At 34.7% G+C, this 15,784-nt stretch overlaps 1 protein-coding gene across 1 annotated transcript; it reads left to right on the forward strand.

Annotated features, from left to right (window-relative positions):
* Positions 1–440: 440 nt before the first annotated feature.
* LOC133784412 ((R)-mandelonitrile lyase 1-like) lies at positions 441–3,867 on the forward strand. The gene is made up of 4 exons (XM_062223770.1): positions 441–539; positions 640–1,299; positions 2,497–3,346; positions 3,558–3,867. The coding sequence occupies exons 1-4, from the start codon at positions 452–454 to the stop codon at positions 3,595–3,597; spliced, it is 1,638 nt and encodes a 545-aa protein (XP_062079754.1). The 5' UTR covers positions 441–451; the 3' UTR covers positions 3,598–3,867.
* The last annotated feature ends 11,917 nt before the right edge of the window (positions 3,868–15,784 follow it).

The following is a 15,784-nucleotide window of genomic DNA, read 5'->3' on the forward strand; positions in this document are numbered from 1 at the left end:
TAACAAAACTTTTGCTTCAAAAAGAAACAAAATCACTAACATATGCCAAAACTTCAAAAGAATTGACAAATAAACAATCACGCACAACCATGCATGGTGATAAAGTCTTATTCTATGATCTCCCCCAGATTTAACGAAAGTGAAACGTTAAAGGATTCTTTCATTTTACATTATAAAAAGTTTTATTATTGAGAAATAGAGAGAGAGAACTATCATCATAGATGGGAAAAATGGGGATTAATGTATAGACTAATTAAGTTGTTTACATTTCATAATCCGTGGGCGGCTACTGGGGATGAGGTCATCCTCATCATCTAGGGTACGTAGTCAAATAATTATATGCTATGCTTCTCCATGGTAATTCATTATTCGTTTAAAAAAAAACCTATAAATACTAAGGTAAGGAAGCCTTACTTTTTGTGGCTTCAAAGTTCAAAGACAGAACATAAAAATGGGGATGGCTTCTCTTTCCCTTCTTACTCTGCTAATATGTTTAACTTGTTTTCACAAAAAGCTGTTGGTTTTCGCGGTTGATTATGGTAATTCCTTCTAATGTTCTAAATTATTTTTTATATCCTTTTGATTTCTTTAACTACGCACCATGCAAGTTTTAATCCCAAATTTTGTTGTAATAAGCAGACTTTAGTTACATGAAATCAGTATACAACGCAACTGATATGGCATTAGTAGAAGAATATGACTACATCGTGGTTGGAGGTGGCACAGCAGGATGCCCTCTGGCGGCAACTCTATCAGAAAAGTACTCAGTCCTTGTCCTTGAAAGAGGCAACGTCCCTAAAGCTCATCCCAATGTGCTGGTCGCATCTGGGTTTCTGGCTAATCTCATGGAAGAAGATGATGGCGATACACCAGCGCAGAGGTTCACGTCAGAGGATGGCGTGGATAACGTAAGAGGTAGGGTTTTGGGAGGAACAAGTATGATAAATGCCGGTTTCTTTTCAGAAGCTGACAACGATTTCCTTTCCAAATCTGGTGTGGAATGGGACATGGATGAGGTTGAGAAGGCCTATGAATGGGTGAAGAAGAAGATAGTCTCACATTCGAATTTATCAGTTTGGCAATCTGCGGTGAAAGAGGCTTTGTTGGAAGCTGGCGTTGGTCCTGACAATGGAGTGACTACAAAACATAAGCTTGGAACTAAACAATCTGGTTCTACTTTCGATGATGTGGGGAGAAGGCATGGAGCTGTGGAATTGCTCAATAATGGAGACCTAAAAAACTTGCGAATTGCTATTCATGCCTATGTGAAGAGAATCATCCTCTCCACTAAATCGTCAAGTACGTTCTAATTTCATTGCTTTTATTTATAATTAAAGAAAAAAAAAACTGTTAGTAATATAAGTCATTTGTCTCATACGTGAAATTTGTTTTTTGTTTGGACTAAATCCTATAAAATATTATGGGGACAGAAAGTGACATATACGTCCGGATAATGACTTAATTATTCAAACCAACGAAAATATGTCTTTATTCCTAGTTTTAATTAAAATTTATTTACAGAAAATTAAATAGATAATTTTTTTATGATATGGTAGGAAAAATCTTAGTTTGAAAAATCATCTTACCTAATTACTAAAAAATTTCTGACTAAAAGTATAAATTTGAAAAAGTCAAAATTTGTTGTTGATAATAAATACATTTTTAGTTATCATAAATTTTAATACTAAAAGTAATACGTTGTGAATAAAATTATATTAATGATAATTTGTGATTAAATATAATTTTTTAGTCGCATCAAATTTTTGTTGTGACTAAAAGTGACATTTACCCACACAAAATAAATATATGTTGTGAAGAGTATTTTTATTTCTAGTGTACACACGATAAATTATAGACACTTTTTGTATGATATAATATATATATGGAACGACTACAACGCATTCCTTTTTTTTGCAATACTAGTGCATCATTTTTCTATTTTGGTATCTGGATAGATATAATACCAAATTTTTTTATATGATAGTGTATATTGTAGGTATTTAGAATATCCTGCAAATTTTCAAGAAATTCTGAATAGTTTACGAAGCCGAAAACAGAGTTCAAACTGTCAAATTTTACACGCGTACACAGAAAAACAGGCACGCGTGCAACAGACAGTTTAGACCTTGTTTCGGTACCATAATTTATTCAGAATTTCTTGAAAATTTGTAGGATATTCTAGATAGCTATAATGTACACCATCATATAAAAATATTTGGGATTATAACTATTCAGATGCCGAAATAGAAAAAGGATGCACCGGTGTTACAAAAAAAAGAATATGTTGTAGTCGCTCCCGATATATATATATATATATATATATATGAAGTTAGTCAAAGATGTTTTAGCTGTCAAATATAATGATTCAATTTTCAGAATATAATTGTAGACTTTCTAATCATTTTGTACCCAATAATTAATAATACAATCATTGCAAATTTTTAATTTTTGATATAATAATATGAATATGAATATTATTGTGTTCAAAATAAACAGACCCGACTGCCATTGGAGTTATATACACGGATACAAAAGGGAGGTCTCACAAGGCATTGATACGTAATAAAGGAGAAGTGATACTAAGTGCAGGCGCACTTGGAAGCCCTCAACTTTTGCTACTTAGCGGAATCGGTCCTCAATCATACCTCTCATCGCAACATATTCCCACAGTTCTCTCCCAACCAAATGTTGGACAATTCATGGCCGATAATCCACGTAACAACATTAATCTCATAATCCCATTCCCATTCGAAGGATCATCAGCACAAGTTGTTGGAATCACTAATGATTATTTCATAGAAACCGTATCTTATGGCTTGCCATTTAGTCCAACCACATTACCTTTTAGCTTTTACACTAACCCTTTAACTCCACCACAATTTAGCCTTGCACTCCTAACTGAAAAAATCGTGGGGCCCTTGTCAACCGGTTCACTTAGGTTGGCTTCCACCACTGATGTTAAAGTCACACCACATGTACGCTTCAACTACTTCTCTAACCCGATCGATCTCGCCCGTTGCGTTAGTGCGGTGAGGAAGTTTGGGGAGATGTTGAAAACTAAGTCATTGGATCGATTTAAGTACAGAGATTTGAATGGCGCTAGAGACTTTATGTTCTTGGGGCCTGCTTTGCCGACCAACCAATCAGATGATTCAGCCATGGAAGATTATTGTCGAAGTTCGGTTACGAGCTATTGGCATTATCATGGCGGATGCCTAGTGGGGAAGGTTGTGGATGGTGATCATTTTAAGGTCATCGGGACTGATTCACTTCGAGTTGTTGATGGTTCAACTTTCATTATCTCTCCTGGTACCAATCCTCAGGCCACCTTAATGATGATTGGTCGGTAAGTAAGAAACAGTATTTTTTTGTTTGTTTGTTGAAATGCATATATTTATATAGTTCAATATGCAACGATTGGCCATTAAGTTATATAGTGTTAATACACTACCATACTTATTATACCGCATACATGCTATATTTTTTGTACTTTAATTGTTTGTGATTTAATACCAGTACTAATCCTTGTTCTCTTTTTCTTAATTTGATTTTTTCAGTTATGTTGGGCTAAAGATGCTGAGAGAAAGGGCCAAGTAAATCTAGATTTCACATTGGATTTCCATTTGCATATTCAATGTAAATAAAGAAAGCATATATATATATATATAAATATATATGTTTTGTGCCTATAATATTAATATCCAATTAAAATTGGTTTGTTTTAGTTGCTGGCGGGTGGGCATATATTGGTATTATAGATTCTTGTTTTAATATCAATTATGTATTCTCCTGTACCATAAAATATTTCATAAATAAATAATACCAATATATATATATATATGCTATTATTTAACGTAAGCTTTTGTCAAATTATTGATTAGCTAGCTATAGGCGATGGTTTTGTTTTCATGTACTACTTTTATCTTCTAATTATATATGATTTTAATTTTCGTATATATTATTAATTATATGCAAATCCGCATTACGATTTGTATTTTGTAAAAAAAATTTGAAGTAAAAGGATATAATATTTTATATGGACAAAAGAAAAATGAAGTCTCTAAAATACTTTAAATATAGAGAGTATTATATTAATATAAATTGTTCATTAGATTACTAAAAAGCATACCAACAAAATACATTATTGCATTCAAATTTAAACTATAGGCCATCAAGCAAAATTTTAATGGATCCTAAAATGTCATAGAGCGAACCCTACGTACGTTGAAAGAAAAAATTTAAATATGAAAATAATTAATATATTTTAAAATTAATTATATAAATAAAAATAAATTAAATATAATAAAAATAGACAACGCGGACAAAAATTTGACATATAAAATTTATGTGTTCAAACCAAATATCCTCTACAAATCAAACATCTCTTAATAAGTTCCATGATATAAATTCTGTAACTGAAAAATAAGCTTCCTCAGTTGTACATCTCATATTCAGTAGCCACTCCATTGTTAATTGTATTCATTTGTAACCATAAAAGGATAAGTACATAAATGATTGACTGCGCAAATCACATGAAATTTTGCTATACCTTCACCATATAAAGTGATGTTTTGTATTTGATTAATTTAAGGTGTACAACACACTTATTAAATTATAATAAGTAGAACCCAATTTTAAATTCATCATATTAAATGCCCTCTATATTGTCGATATTTTCCGGCAAGTTTGTGAGAATAACTGCCGGTAAAATCAACTTTTTACTTTATTTTCTATTAGTTTATTATGGACATCAAAGAAGATGATTTGAAGGGGTTGATTTTGTACTATTATTAAAAAAATTAACAATAATTCGAAAATAAATTCAATAAGTTACCAAAACATGTATTTTTGCTAAGTCTCAAAAGTAACCAAAAGTCACTACTACAAAAAAGGGCAATTGTGTCAGTCAAACGCGTCAGTCAACGCAGTTGACTGACGCTGTTGACCAAAATTAGCATTTGTGACAGTTGGGCACTGCCACAAATGAGGGGGCAATTGCGTCATTATGTACACTGACGCTGTTTAATGGGGCCGTTTGTATCAGTGACCCACTGACGCAAACGGGCCATTAACGGCATCAGTGGCCCACTGACGGTAAGGGGACGTTTGCGTCAGTGGGGCACTAACGCATACGGCAAAGTAAAATGCGTGTTTTACTTTGCTGTTTACGTCAGTGCCCCACTGATGCAAACGCCCATTACCTTCAGTGGGCCACTGACGCCCACTGTTTCACAAAAACCCTCAATTGTCCCAACCGAGACCCATTTCTCCTAAAATTTCAGAAAACACTCCTTCAAAAACCAACGACGCCAATTTTTTTTTAGGATTTAGTAATTTCATAATTATGCATGTGTTGATTGATTAGTTAGATATTTTTGTGTATACCGCTGTTTTTCAGTTCGTACTGCTGTTTTTCAGTTCATACTGCTGTTTTTCTGTTTCTGGTGCTAATTTTTTTGGTTAATACTTTATGTGACAGTGCCTAGCTGACGCAAATGCTAAGCATTTGCGTCAGTGGGGCACTGCCATAAATGTCAGTTTGTGACAGTGCCCCATTGACGCAAATGACACTCTGGTTTGCGTCATGGGAAATTGTGTCACATATCAAACTGATGCAAAAAATCAATTGTGGTAGTTATAAACTGATGCAAATGGCCTTTTTTGTTGTAGTGAGTTAACTATTTACTCAAACGTAAATCTCACGAGTTAACAAGTGTGGAGTCACCCATAACATTCTTAAAAAATATTAGGGATGATACAGTTGCCCTTGATAGTGAGATATTTTGACCAGAAATAGGTGGAAAATTTAGACTCTGTGTGTGTGTTTTTTTTTGTGAAAATTATTAGGGGCGACGCAGCGCCCCTAATATTGTGCTCGTCGCCCTTGAGATGTTTGCATATACCCAAACTCTCTTCCCCTTCGCCATTAATACCTTTAATCAAAGAAAAAAAACGCAGTAATCCTCCCAATCCTTAAACCAAATTTAGTGATATTTAAAAAAATTAATTTGATACTCATATATTTAATAATTAAATTTAGAAATGACACAAACCTTAATATAATTAAATTAAAAAAAATATTAACCAAAATAATTAGTAATAAAACAAAGTAATAATAAACTTAACAAATAATAAATATTTATTTTTTAAATAAACTAATAATAATTTAAATTTTTAAATAAAAATATTATTCATAAATTTAAAATTAATTTGAAATAAGAAAGATAAGTTTGATAATTAAAAAAAATAACCTATTATGAAAATTCTTGACAAGTATTAAAACTAAGAACAAAAATAATTACCAATAATTAATTTCAACCACACTACAGTAAATAATAATCTTAAACATTATAAAATAAGACCTTATAAAATATCATAATTTTTTGGTGATATCATAAGACTTTATAAGACATCATAAAATAGCTAGCATAAAGATATATTTCATTTTTGTTGCTTTTCTTTGGTGATAAAATTTGATTTCCAATGATAAGATAGAAGTTTTAAACATTATAACCTAGTGATAATGTTTTCTTAATTATTTTTAATCACAAAAAGCCTTAGACCCGTTTGGAGAAGCTGAGTCAGTAAGTATTCTTAAATACGCTTCTCCAAATTATCTAAGATTTTTTTTGTCCGCATGAATAGTTTGGGTTTGTTGTGACCCGCTCTGTTGGGCCAATAACTTTCTCAAGAGCTCATCTTGTTGCTGAAGGCGCTCTTCTAGGCGTTGTGCTTGTTGACGATGCTCTTCTTCTTGTTTTCGAAATCTTTCTTCAAATTCCTTTCTAATGTCGTCATTCAAAGAAGAGGCTTTTGATTTATTTTTCGTTGAGGTAGGTGTTGGAGTATTCCAGTATATTGAGCGGGACACACCGTGTCCTCTAGCCCTAACACATCCTTGAGGCTCAGGAGTGCCCAACGCCCTCGTCAGCACATCATTAGGGCCATCAGGTGCCCATTTACCCTCAGCTTGGAGTTGCCGGTAATGATCCTGTGAAACAATATTCACAGAAAGTTATATATATATATAAGCTAATAATTTGATATATCAACATTATTAAATATGAGCACTTACAATATTTTTTTGAATCTCAGAGGCCTCTCCAACTAGCTCTCCTTTTACATTCCGACGACCCATGCTCCATAAGTCTGCCCTATCAAGTTCAGTCAGACTTTTCCCACTTTGTTCCATTAACATCTCTTCAATACACACATAGGCTCCTCTAGAGAGGTTGTGATTGTATTTATTCAATGCTCGATAATTTTGCATCTCCTCTCTCTTTCTTTTCCACTCGGGAGTTAATCTTGAGTTCACAAACTTTAACCATTCATCCGGAGTTATGACATTCTCAAATCCAAATGGCAAAGCTGGCGGGAACTCATTTGTGTATTTTTTCAAAGCATCGTAAACGTGTACCCTTGTAAGATTAGTCTTCCAATTTCGGAAGTACTTTTTCGCATCCTTCAACATCTGTTGCTTTTGTTTGGGGTCCAAATCAAAAGTTTTCTGCAAGTTTGAAAGTAATAAGAAGCATATTATCAAAACAATATATATTTTAAAAACATTAAATGAAATATAATTAATAAAAGTATACCTTCATTGTGTCCCATATTTTATTTTTATCCACCGCACTAACATCTTTCCAACTGTTAATGTTGATGGACACAGTTGCTCGAACAATTGCTCCAAGCTGTGATGAAACATTACTTCTAGATTCACCCACTAGTTGACCATACTCATTCTATTCAACAGGAGTAAGATGTCCTTCACTCATTTTTTTGGTGTTTTTAGCCATCCATGTACGTCCTCTCATAGTTTTATTTTCTTGTTCCACTGGCTGAGAATGAGGGCGTTGCTCCCCCTCATCAGAACTACCACCAAAAGGATCAACCTCCATCTGTGAAGCATAAATATAATTATTATAACTATTTTGGACACTCATAATCAAAAGATGAAACAAAATGATGAAACCAAAAGATGAAACTAAAAATTTCACATATCATTAATATATGAAACCTATTAAATGGTACCTCAAGACCCATTATCATCAACCCATAATCCTTCACCGTTTTCATGGAAACAAATACAATCATCATCAACTTCGTCATTATCTTCTATTGCGGTGAATGTGACAAGTTCTTCTTCGAGAGGTATATCATGTAAATCACAATCTTTAATGTTCAATTCTCTTGTTTGCGTTGGAAGAACAATTGACCATTGGTTGTCTGAAGGATCATTCACATAAAATACTTGTTTCGCTTGTGAAGCTAATATAAATCGATCAGATTTGTGCCCAATTCGTTTTAGATTAACTAATGTGAAACCAAAATCTTCATATATTATGCCGCTGTCACTTTTCACCCAATCACAAAAGAAAACAGGTACTCGAGTTGTGATATAATCTAACTCCCAAATTTCATTAACTACTCCATAAAAAGTCATATCACATTCAACTGGATTTTTATCTTTTGCACTAGAGACTTGCACAGTTTTAGCAACAAGGCTAACACCACTATTTTGTGTGTTTTTGTTGTTATCGCGCTCCCTAGTGTTAAATAGAGTACCATTAATCATGTATGATGAAAACTTGATGACATTAACCGAAGGTCCTCGAGAAATTCACTTAGCAATGTCTGAAACCTTATTTGATGTGTTTTGTAATTCTGACATAACCTATCAAATCAACATACTAAAAACAACCAAAAATGTCATCTTGTAATTAATTATTAATTAATGACAACTTTCAATAATCAACACAATTTACCTTTTGTTCTATCCAACTACTAAAAGTTCGATAATGTTCGTCTTGTAACCATTTTGAGTTCCTTGACTTGGATGGAAATTTGGTCTTTATCCAATTAAAATGTTCCCTTCAATTATAAATATGTTGTTAAATAATTGAATATACGAAATTACACAACTTAAACTTAATGTATTATATGAATATAACTCACTCGATATAAGGTTGAATTTCATTTATATTCTGCAACACAAGACGATGCGCTTCATCTAGAAGATCTCGACTTACTGTGCATACAACGCTACCACGACGACTCTGAATCTCAACATTTTCAACATCATTTAACCCAATTTTCTTTACACCAGTCATGTATTCAGAACAAAATTCAACTGCCTCTTCTGCAATATAGCATTCGACGATGCATCCTTCCGACCGACTTCTATTCCTAACATACCCCTTAAGAATCTTCATATATCGCTCAAATGGATACATCCATCTTAAATAAACTGGACCACAATATCTTAGTTCTCTAACCAAGTGAACTGTCAAATGGATTATTATATCAAAAAATGCTGGCGGGAAATATTTCTCCAACTCACACAATACCTCAACAATTTCATCTCTTAACTTAGGTAACTTAAGCGGATCAATCACCTTACAACACAGTGACTTGCAAAACAAGCATAACCTTGTGATTACATCTGGAACTCTCCTAGGCAACACAAATCGAATGGCCACTGGTAGTAAATGTTGCATTAGAATATGACAATCATGAGATTTCATGCCAGTCAGAATACAACTTTTCATGTCTACCAATGACCTTATATTTGAGGAATATCCGTCTGGAACTTTTATATTAAACAAACATCTGCAAATTTCCATTCTTTCCTCTTTAGTAAGAGTGTAAGCTGCAGGAGGTAAATATGTTCATCTCTTATCTGGTTTTGGAGTTAATTCATCCCTTATACCCATTGCAATCAAGTCTTATCTAGCCTTAATTCCATCCTTAGTTTTCCCAGGAATATTCAACAAAGTGCCAATCAAACTATCACATACATTTTTCTCTATGTGCATAACATCTAAATTATGATGTATAAGTAAGAAAGGCCAATATTCAAGTTCGAAGAAAAGAGATTTCTTTTTATAACACCCTTTTGGCTCCTCCACAACCTTGGCCTTGCAACTACGTTTCATCTTTGTAGGTGTACGAACTTTGGGCTTCCCTAACTTGAACACAATTTTAGACATCTTCTCAAGTACTTGGATCTCATTCAATGGCTCAGGAGCCTTCTCATACTCTTGTTTACCATTGAATGCCTTCTTCCAAGTCCGAAGTTTATGTGTATTAGGCAAGAACTTCCTATGTCCCATATAACATATTTTCCGAGAGTGTTTTAAGTATTCAGAACATGTTTTTTCTTCACAAACGGGGCAAGCCTTATATCCTTTCACACTAAACCCAGATAATTTTCCATAAGTAGGAAAGTCATTAATTGTCCACAATAAGACCGCTCTAAGATTAAATTCTTCCTGCCTATACGCATCATAAACCTTAACCCCTTCATCCCACAAAGTTTTCAAGTCATCTATAAGAGGAGCTAGATAGACGTCAATATCATTACCAGGTTGTTTAGGTCCTGATATCAACAAGGTCAAAAGTGTAAACTTTCTCTTCATACACAACCATGGGGGTAGATTGTAAATAACAAGCATAACAGGCCAACAACTATACTTACTGCTAAGGGATGCGTATGGATTAAACCCGTCAGTCGAAAGACCTAGACGAATATTACGAGATTCATTTCCAAAAGAAGGCCACTTCAAATCAACTATCTTCCAAGCAAGGGTGTTAGTTGGATGTCTTAATTTACCATCCTTTATTCTTTCATTAGCATGCCACGACAAACTTTAAGCATGTTCTGCATTTCTAAACAATTAGATGAAACGAGGAATTGGCGGAAGGTACCACAAAACTTTGGCAGGTACTCCTTCCTTGACATCGTCACCATTTCTTTTCTTTTGCCATTGTGACTCACCACAAGTAGGACACGATTTTGCGTCTACAAAACTATTTCGATATAATATGCAATCATTAGGACATGGATGAATTTTTTCGTACTGCATGCCTAATGAGCATAACGTCTTCTTTGCCTCATAAAATGAAATTGGAATTTCATTATCTTCAAGCAATAACTCCTTCAAAAAACTAAATAAATCAGTAATGCTTTTATCACTCCAGCCTTGTTTAGCTTTTAGATTGTATAACCTAAGAAGCGCAGATAATTTTGTAAATCTTGTACAACCAGGGTAAATTGGTTTCTCGGCATCATTAAGGAGTGTCTCAAACTTATTTGGGTCTACTCCTGATCCATAATGTGCGTCGTCAATCATTTCATCTAATGGATCCCAGTTCTCCTCCACTATATTCCTCATCACTCCTTTTGGTCTACTTGGCAGAGTTGGAGCAATCGGAGCTATCTCCCCATGGTAATACCAAATTGTGTAACCCTTGTCAATCCCATTGAAATATAAGTGTTCTTTAATCTTTTTAAGATCCATCTTTTTAACATTTCCACACTTAAGACATGGACAATAAGTAAAATTTGGGTCTTTCACATTTTCCGAACAAAACCTTAAGAACAAATCGACCCCGTTCCTATATTCCGCAGATAACCTATTCACTGACATCCACTGTTTATCCATATATTCTCCTATGTCTATGGAAAAGAAAAGAAACAACACTAAATAAGCACGTGATAAAATTGTATGTCTATATAAAACTAATTGTTTATAATCCTAGATAAAATTGGGCAGCATTTCCCCTATAATAGTGACCTAACCATCTGCATGTGAATAACAAAACAAACAATTCAAATAACATACAATAAGTTTCTTCCTTATAGGATGTCTATATTAAACTAATTATTTATTATCCTAGATAAAATCGGGCAGCATTTCCCCTATAATAGTGATCTAACCATCTGCATGTGAATAACAAAACAAACAATTCAAACAACATACAATAAGTTTCTACCTTATAGGATGTCTATATCAAACTAAGTATTTATTAACCTAGATAAAATCGGGCAGCATTTCCCCTATAATAGTAACCTAACTATCTGCATGTGAATAGCAAAACAAACAATTCAAACAGCATACAATAAGTTTCTTCCTTATAGCTCCGCAGCACACAATTTTAATCTCAGAACCTACTTCACTAAAACACACAAGTTCTCAACCTTCCGTTATCATCGCAGCACACAATTTTAATCTCGGAACCTACTTCACTATGGATGAATATTTAAGATATTCAAACTCAATAAACATTTGTTTAATAATATTAAAAGTAGAATTAAGAGAATATATATGTACCTCTTGCAATTAATAATCCAAAAGCTAGTAAAATTACTTCACTTAGTAATCAAATTCGCTATTAAATCCACAAACCAATAAAATTATATTAATAAATAATAAATAAAATATCACTAAATATCTAGCAATATATAACATATTATTGTAATATTAGAAACTTAATTACCTCAAATGTGTGATTGATATAGGAATTTTGATGCAAAATACTCTCTAAAATCTCACCACCAAAATCACAACCTATGAAATTAAATTAATTAATATGTTAAACATTACTAAACAAATATCACTAAATATCTAATAATAGTAAATGATATTGGTAAACAAATAAAAAAAAACCCCAATGCGCCACTAATTATAACCTAAACAAAAAATCAATAAACAATTTCATAACCTAAAAACTTAATAATCAACAAAAACATTAAAAATTTCATATATTTATATTTACAAATTATTCAATAAATTTATTTTAACATAGCTATATATATATAACCAAATAGTTACAATTTACACACAAAAAAAAGGTTTAAATATATATAAAAAATATATCTAAATTTCGAAATAAAAAATTTAAAAAATCATGAACATATATACTCTAATGAAATCTATACAATGTGATAGGTTAAATTAAAAAAAAAACTAAAAAATCATAAATCTACAAAAAACTTCTATGAAAAAACTAAAAAATCCTACAATGTATATAAAAAAATGCATAAAAATATAAAACTAACACAAAATTATGTATATTACTCATCCTAATACTAAACCTATGATTTTTTTTCAAAATAATTAACTAAAAATCAAGAAAATTAAAACAAAAACTTACCTTAAAACCCTTAAAACGCAGCTTGCTCTCTGTTCTGGTTTGCTCTCTGGTTCGCGTGTGTGAGGAAGAAAGGAAGAAAACAGCAAGTAAATATATGAGGGAGACATCCAACGTCTCCCATTGGGAGATGTGGGACACGTGGCACGTCTCCCAATGGGAGACGTTGGATGTACACGGGAGTACATCCAACGTCTCCCACTGGGAGACGTGCCATGTGTCCCACATCTCCCAGTGGAAGACGTTGGATGTACTCCTACCCACTTCTTCAGCCTATTTCCAACGTCTTCCACCATTTTTAATGTCTTCCAATTGTAGCCATTAATAAAAACTTTCAATGTCTTACACCATTAGACATTTAAAACCCATGATAAGTTTTAATGTCTTACACCAATGGTGTAAGACATTGTAGGGAGTCATTGTATATCAAATTTGTTGTAGTGTGTGCATGTACATCCCGAGACAAGCATAATCCAGCTAATAATGCCTCGTACTCGGCTTCGTTGTTTGAAGCTTTGAATCCAAATCTGAGTGCGCAATAGATTCAATGATTCTTAGAAGTGGTCAATATGATTCCTACGCCTGAGTTGTGTACATTGGATGCTCCATCAACATATAGCTTCCATACAGGAGTATCTCCTTCTTTCTTGGTATCTCCACTTTTCGATTGGTCGGAAGGGTCGTCAAGGTTGGTGCCTTCGACTATGAAGTCAGCCAATTCTTGTCCTTTTATCGCTATCCTCGAATGATAAGTGATATAAAACTATCCTAGTTCCACTGTGCACTTGAGTAATCGTCCCGAGGCCTCTGGTTTCTGAAGAACCTGTCTTAGTGGCTGATCGGTCAGGACTCGTATCGAGTGAGCTTGGAAATATGGACGCAGCTTTTGAGAGGCAATTACTAAATAGCAGTCTACTTTCTCAAGAGGGGGATACCTAGACTCCGCACCTACTAACCTTTTACTAATATAGTATACAGGGTGTTGTACCCTGTTCTCTTCCTTTATCAAAGAAGCACTGATTTCATGCTCGGAGATTGCCAAATAGATGAATAATAATTCACCATATATTGGCTTCGCTAGGACGGGAGGTTGGACGAGGTGTTCCTTCAGAGCTTGGAAAGCCTTCTCACATTCCTCGGTCCATTGGATCTTCTTGCTGCCCCTCAGTAAGTTAAAGAAAGGGACACATTTGTCCGTAGACTTTGATATGAACCTACTGAGGGCAGCTACTGTCCTGGTTAAGCTTTGCACTTCTTTGATTGTGGTAGGTGACTTCATGTCGATCAATGCTTTGATCTTCTCGGGGTTAGCCTCGATTCCATGTGAATTGACTATATATTTGAGAAACTTACCAAAACCAACTCCAAACGAGCACTTGAGAGGGTTCAGCTTCATGCTATACTTTCTAAGTATTGCAAAGAATTCCTCCATGTCTTGAACATGCCCTCCAGCTTCTTTGGACTTGACCAACATGTCATCGAGGTATACCTCCATATTTTTGCCGATCAGGTCTTGGAACATGCCATTCACTAAACGCTGGTAGGTGGCTTATGTGTTCTTCAAGATGAAAGGCATCACCTTATAATAGTACAATCCCTTATCTGTCCAAAAGCTGGTATGTTCCTCGACGGGAGACTACATACTTATTTAATTATACCCGGAATATGCATCCATGAATGAGAGTATTTCATGTCCTGCCGTTGAATTGACCAGTTGGTCTATTCTAGGTAATGGGAAGCAGTCTTTGGGATAGGCCTTGTTCAGATCTGTGAAGTCCACGCAGGTCCTCCACTTCCCATTTGGTTTTGGGACCAACACAGGGTTTGACACCCAATCAGGGTAGTAGGCCTCCCTTATGAAACCATTTTCCTGAGTCGCTCAACCTCCTCCTTCAGGGCTTGAGATCGGTCTTTGTCAAGCAGTCTCCTTTTTTGTTGCATTGGTGGGTAGTTCTTGTCTATAGTGAGGACATGACTTATGACAGATGGAGAAATTCCAACCATGTCCTTATGTGACCAGGCAAAGACGTCCTGGTTTTTCTTCAAAAATTCCACCAACCCTGCTTTAATTTCTACCTTTAAATCCTTCCCGACTATGATTACTCTAGTCGGGTCTTCCTCGTCTAGTAGGACTTCGTCAAGATCTTTGACTGGTCCTACCCCCTATGAGGTCATCCCCAAAGCGAGGATCAATGTCGTTTCCCTCGCTTTGGGAAGCTTGCTATAATAACAAATCTTTGTTAAAAGGAGCCTTTGACTCCAATAGAATGTTTCTCTCAACGTTAACTTCCATGTTGACAACCTCATCGGTTCCTTCACCCTCTTCGCAGCAGGTTCTTATCATGTTGTTTACACATGGTCCTTTCTTTGCCTTGGCTACTAACGCATTGTAGCATTCTCGTGCCTCCCTTTGGTTACCATATACGCATCCTTGCCCTGTGTTGGTGGGGAGCTTCAAAGATAGATGCCAGATAGATACTGCTGCGTGTAATGCCATCAGGAGGGGTCTCTTGAGTACCACATTGTAAGACGATGAGAAATCTACCACCAGGAACTCTGTCATCACAGTCTCATGCTTGGGGGCATCCCCCACTATGACTGATAGTTTAATAGTTCCTGGTCGTGCTAGGCATTCTCCCGTGAACCCATATATCACTTGGGAACACGGTGTTAGGTCTTTGACCATGAGCTTCATCTTCTCGAGGGATGATTTGTAGAAGATATCTACCGAGCTTCCCGTATCAACCAAGTATCTCTTCACTCGGGCATTGCCGATTTGAATGGTAAGGACCAGAGGGTCATTGTGGGGGTACCTCACGTGTCCGACGTCATCTTCTATAAAAGTGAGAGT

This window comes from Humulus lupulus, chromosome 6 (genome assembly GCF_963169125.1).
Source record: "Humulus lupulus chromosome 6, drHumLupu1.1, whole genome shotgun sequence".
NCBI lineage: Eukaryota > Viridiplantae > Streptophyta > Magnoliopsida > Rosales > Cannabaceae > Humulus > Humulus lupulus.